We start from the raw sequence: 6,000 nt of genomic DNA, 5'->3' as shown, positions 1-6,000 counted from the left end.
AAAGCTTCAGTAAATAGTTCTACTTCAGAAAAAGGTGTTTTGGTATCTTTGTTTACTATAAACATGACTAAAAAAAAAAGATAGTGAGGTGTTCTGGACAATATTTGATCATGTAATCTTTTCGGATAGAGAGTGAAGACAGCTACTTGACTAAGAATAATATGTAAACACCAGCTGATTGAATTAGGCTGTCACACATTGACGTTTAGGGAAAATGGATAAACATTGACACTGTTTAGGGAAAATGGATTAAAAAATAGAAGTACCAACTTTTTGACTATAGATAATTTTGTCCAAAATAAATCTGATTAAATTATTATTTACAATGCCTTTTTTCTATATTTGGACTGAGAACACAAGCACATTCTCAAAGTAAGAAGCAATTCAGAGCACTACTGTGGACTTTGTTATGAAGGACAGCAGGCTACAATAATGTGTGGCTTCTTCTGATCTGTGAATTTGCTCTCATTTGCACTGATCAGCAAAAACCACACCTGTTGTCAAATCCAGTAGCCCAGGAGAAGCAAGGCTGCTGCAGCACCACATCACCAGGGCTAATTAATAGTGAGCTGAAGAACAGAGCAAGTGTGTATACACAAAATATGCATATAGTACATACATAGACACTGACAGAGAACAGCACTTGGGATGAATGACCTCATCCTATTTCCCCTGTCTGGCTGATTAGAAATGAAGGCCCACTAGTGGGAGACAGACTGACACTGTGTGTCCCTGCAGTGACTGGGCTTGGTTTAACCAGTAGCTGGCCACTGTGTCTCCATTCCCCCATTGCTGCTAGCTGTGAAGGCCCTGCTCCAGCAGCGATGCAGATCCTCCCCCCCGAAGATACCAATGCACACAGACACACCCAATCTACTGCTACTTTAGTTTATCCTGAGAAGTTAAAAAAAAAAAAAAACAAACCACAAAACCCCAAAATCATAGAGTTGATTCCATGAACATACTATACAATGTTTTTAATTACGAAGTGATTATAGAAATACAGATATATCTATAAAATGCATTATTTTTCTAACGTTGTGTGTTGTGAAACAGTGTTACCCACATAGTCCATTTGGTAGAAGAGTGTTAAATGACAGTACTTCTTTAGCACACATACAAATAAAAGGCAGTGGCTTAACATCAGTTGTCACTGTACGTGATACGTTGATGCTGTATGTGCTGCACCCTGGCCTTTATGCATTTTTATACAACAACTAACTTCTGTTACTCGAGATCACTTTTACATAACTTACCTTTTTAACCTAAATTTTCTCAAATTTGATGTAAAAGATGTGCTTTGTATTATTACGATATTTATTACCTCTTTCCCAGACATAGTTCTTTTTTTCCCCCAATAGTATCATCTTTTAAAAGACAAAGAGACAAGATTCAAGTATTTTAAGGTACTTTTATTTAATAAATAACTTCAGTAATAGCACTGTAAAAAGTGAACATCTGTTAAAATAAAAAGGCACTTAAAACAAGAAGATGACTATGATGCAGTTTGAATGGTCAAAGGCAAATATACATGGCACATGTCAAAAATATGTGACTCGTCACATGACAAACTATGCAATCTTAGCTACAGGGCAAAGGCAAATTTACAGCTAAGACTGCCCAAAAAAAAAAAAAAAGCTTGTGTTGATACAAAAATATTACAAAAAGAATTGCAAACAAATACATTAAAAAGATTAGAAGGGTGACAAAGCACCAGGCTTTAAACTAAGGAAAAATTACAGAAGAAAGACACAGTATGACATAAGGCCCTTATGGGTTTTGAGGATGTCTTGGTAAAGTACTTCACGATACTGCCACCCAGGGCTTGAATTTACAAAGAAAAACTAGGCAAGTTACCAGTCAGCAACTTTTTCAGTAATGGCACGTGTTTTAAAGCTATTTATTCCTTCTTAAAATTCTTTCCAAACCCTTTCATCTTAACCATAACCTGGCAATAAGCAATTAAAATTCAAAAATAAGTATACACACACTTTTTCAGTCCTTTACTCTCCTCGTTTCCAACTTACTCAACTTACCACATACTTAATCATATAAGTAAGCAGAACACCAGTTATTCACCAGCTCCATGCTACATGAGTTTAATTATACCTGCGAACTCAAGCCCTGATTTCCCTGTAAAGCTAAAAAATTTAATACTAAATGGCTAGGCAGAGCCCTCATGCTGATTGCTTTAACCATTTCCCTCCCGTCATGTCATAGCAGTATCACACCCTGTAGAAGATCTAGATTCACAGCAAGGGAGTGGAAAAAGGTCAAAAAGGCACCATGTGACCTTAGCTGACTAGGCTATACAGTCTCAAGTTTTTTTGTCAGACCCCGGCACTGATTATTTTTATTTGAAAAAAATAAAAAATAAAAAAATTACATATGGTACATTCTCAAAACCTGAACAGGAAAACAAACCTATATGTAATGAATTAGTAAAATCACTGCAGTTTGCCCTAAATCTATCTTACTGTGACTACAAAAATTGCTATGCTGCATACAGTGTTGTGAAGTTATACAAGCAGTGTTCATTTTCCCTCATATTTAGGATTGACCACAGTTGTCACTGCACTCTTGTAAATAGGATTTTCACCCTAGAAAAAGAAAAACATTTTATTAACATTCAGTGAGATGAAATAAGCACTCTGTTTGCAAGAAGTATGAAAATTAGCTTAAGAAATTACCCACAAATGTTTTGTTTGTATACAAATTGCTTAAATCAAACTATTTTTTCCTCTTGCAACTTTAACAAAGGCATGCTTAGCTAATTAATAAAGCAAAGGGTTAGGGCATGATCCTATTCAGTTTATGCCACAGGTTTACTTTGAAACTGCTGCACCTCATATGCTCGTATCTCAGGGCTGAGCAGTCAACTCACGTCTGTAGCCCATTACACTTTTTTTTAAAGAACTGCAAACGATATCTTTTGAAACCATTACAGATCACAGACCACATAGATCACAGACCACATTCTGCTATAATTAACATTTAAATAGCTTATTTCACATTATAAATTATTTCTAGACACAGACTGGAAAGGCTTGTACTACTTTAACAATACACACTCAATATTTCATGTTGAACATTAGCACTTGTCATTCTCATTTTATTCCTGCAGATTTCCCCCTGTCCCAATATACAGAAAATGCATACTTAAAACTAAGAGATTACTGTCCTGGTGAGAATACTGTAATAAAAACATTATTTCTGCTGATAAGAGGAATGCCCACGTAACTGCTTATATCTCTCCTACTGAGATTTGAAAACCTCTAAAATAAGCTTATTTTAAGTTTAAACTTCCCTTGTTCCCAAGTTTCCTTTTATCTCAGTAAATCTTACTCCATTTATGGCACATCCTGGCACACCTACGATGAACTCCTTGAACTCCAAATGAATATGGATATAGGCAGATCTTATTCGAAGTAACTGCTCCAGCTAGAACTCTACTGATACAGCCTGCATCTCCGGTGCTGTACTCTTACCACAATTGAACTTCAAGCTAAATAAACATTGTTTACCATTGCGAAGCTCTTCTGTGTATGCATGAATAATTTCTGAGGAAATTCAGGACAGAGCAGACCTCAGCCTGAGCACAGCTCAGGCCAGAACCGTATCTGGCCTTCATTAGCAGCAGGGGAATATCTGAAGGTTAGGAAGGGAGTATCTTTGAGGTTCCTCCCAGATGAGATAGCTTTTACATTTTGGGTTAAAACCACTGTTCCTACAGTCAAAGGAAATCCTACCCCAACCCTGGATGCTAATTTTTTTTCTTTAATCTTTGATAGTCTGGTTTTGGGTGTACAATAAGCTGTGTCTGGCGGAGACTTCTTGCTTTAATAAAGTAGATTTTCAAGTAGTCTTTTATTGTTCTTCACACAGCACTACAGAATAGCTGCTATATACCATCTGAGCTGAGAAGTGTCTAAACTTAAGTGACTCATATTTACCCATTAAACGGGTTGCGTCTTGCTATGAGATGCTGTTCTGAATATTCGTTTTATTTCTAAGAAACCCAAAGCCCCTGTAAATATATGTGATTCATAGAGATTAAGCATGCCTGTTTTTTCCAGGGTCGTAAAACCTTGAACGTCAACTACAGATACCACAGGATGTGCCAAAAGGTGACAAGGCAAGCAAGAAACAACTTGGTCTGAAACCATATCAATTCCTAGGAAGCTTGTTGCCTTCTGTTTTCAAGACCTGGTAAGGGACAAGTGACTGGTCTACCCAAACAGCAGCAGCTCCTGCTGCCAGGACAAGGCCAATTAGCTGGTATTCTGCATTTCTGTCACAGTGTCTCTCAGACGGAAAGAGTATTTCTCCTTAAGGTAGGCTTCTCTACATGCCAAAAACAAAGAAGCACGTGCAGTCTTGCTAGATCTGCCACCCCAGCCTAATCTCTCAAGTCCAGAAACTGCACTGCTGGACAATGTCTCTTCCCTGGAAATCAAGATTCTCTACTTCATCTCCTCAAGACCTGAGTCAGCATCATCTGGTTTGAGGTAAGCTTGGAACTGGGTGTCCGGTGTTGGCTAAACTTCACAAATACACAGTAATGGCAAAAGGCCCTTCTATCAGATGCCAGACAACTCTCTCTTGATTAAAAATCTGTCATCTACTGGTTTGGAAAGGGATGGGGAGCTGAGAGAAAGAATTTATTTATCACAGAAACACAGTGTTGTGGCTACTTCTCAGCCAGAAAAATTATCAAGGCAAAAATTTCTTGTACCCCCTTCCCAGGATATTTTTTTATTAAAAGGCTTTGCAACAGTAAGATACAGATTAAACTGAAAAAAACATCCAGGGAGGAGGGATTTCATCAGTAACTGAAATACCTCATTATGCCTCAAAGGGCTTGGCAATGTATATTGATTTTTTTCCTAGACAAGTTTTAATACAAATTTCTGAAACAAACAAAATAAGAGAAATCCACACACACACACAAAAACAGTAAAATTTGTAATTCAGATAAAGTCTGTAAGCTTAGTAGGTTATACTGAATACAGATTAGAAAATAATGCACATAGCTCTTCAACCGGAAGGCATTATGCATGTGTAACACTTGTTACCCTGTGCTTTTAACCTTCACCATTTTACAAAACAGACTACCCCCTGCACAAGCAGGGAGGTAGATGTTTACATTTTCTTATTTGTAAAAGGGCAGTAACTTCCATCCGTCAGATATTGCAGGAATCAGTCCAAAGGTTAGGAGTAAAACCTGGAAATCTGCAGGGTACGACTCATGTAATTAATTTCTATTTGGAATCAGGTCCAAAATGCAATTTGCAGAATGTGACTGTAAATATTTATTATAACGCTTCTTCAAGAGAAATCATGATTTGAGATGTACAAGCTCTTTATTTAGCTAGCATAAGGCCTATTTACATGTACAAAGAAAGTGAGATGCTGCACTGTCTTCCCCTGGGTTTGCATTTTACATTTACGAGAACTCCCAGTGGGATTTAGGCAGCACTTAACCAGGTGCCTCCCCACACCAGCTGAGTGTCTCAGTTCCCACTACAAATACTGGAGATGCAGTCACCGCAATCAGAACTGTTCAGCTTAACCCAACCTTACGCTTACTCAGCTTAGCAGCTTGTGTGGCTTTACTGCCTGTAACCAGAACAGAGGCGCCCAAATGGCTTCTGTTAGCCAGGCACTGGCAGCACTGGCCTTGCCAGCCATGCTCAGTCTCTATCTCAACAAGGTCTTCTGGACAGACAGCTTATTATTAAATCTAACATGGAAGTAGTAAATAATACGTGCACTAGTCTAACCCAACTCTCACCTCACTTAGGCCCCTGACAGCTGGCACACGGTACGAACTTCCAGAGGTTAGCAGCATTCTGTGTTTTTAACTGGCCACCAAAACGTGGCATTTCAAACTTGCTTAGGCAAGAGCTACGGCTTTGTAAGTAAACCCATTTCCTTTATGCCAGTGCAGAAAACACTGGTTTAAGCATGCAAAGTTAGGAAAAACTTCTGTCACAAGTT

General features: G+C 38.1%; 1 protein-coding gene across 3 annotated transcripts in view; it reads right to left on the bottom strand.

Annotated features, from left to right (window-relative positions):
• Window positions 1-1,391: 1,391 nt before the first annotated feature.
• The window catches only part of ITGB1 (integrin subunit beta 1), a 43,857-nt gene continuing 39,248 nt past the window's right edge, over window positions 1,392-6,000 (bottom strand). For 2 of the 3 annotated variants that reach the window (XM_084511293.1, XM_084511292.1), the window contains exon 17: window positions 2,460-2,600. Coding sequence is in view for 1 of the 3 variants with exons in the window: in XM_084511291.1 (XP_084367417.1) it covers window positions 2,535-2,600 (66 nt within the window). In the remaining 2 variants the exon portion in view is untranslated. Of the gene's footprint in view, window positions 2,601-6,000 lie in introns of all 3 variants that reach the window. The other variant, XM_084511291.1, reaches the window with a different exon arrangement.

The sequence above is a fragment of the Aythya ferina genome (assembly GCF_964211825.1).
Source record: "Aythya ferina genome assembly, chromosome: 2".
Classification (NCBI taxonomy): domain Eukaryota; kingdom Metazoa; phylum Chordata; class Aves; order Anseriformes; family Anatidae; genus Aythya; species Aythya ferina.
The sequence above is the reverse complement of the archived record's forward strand: the minus strand, read 5'-3'. Positions and strand labels throughout refer to the sequence as shown.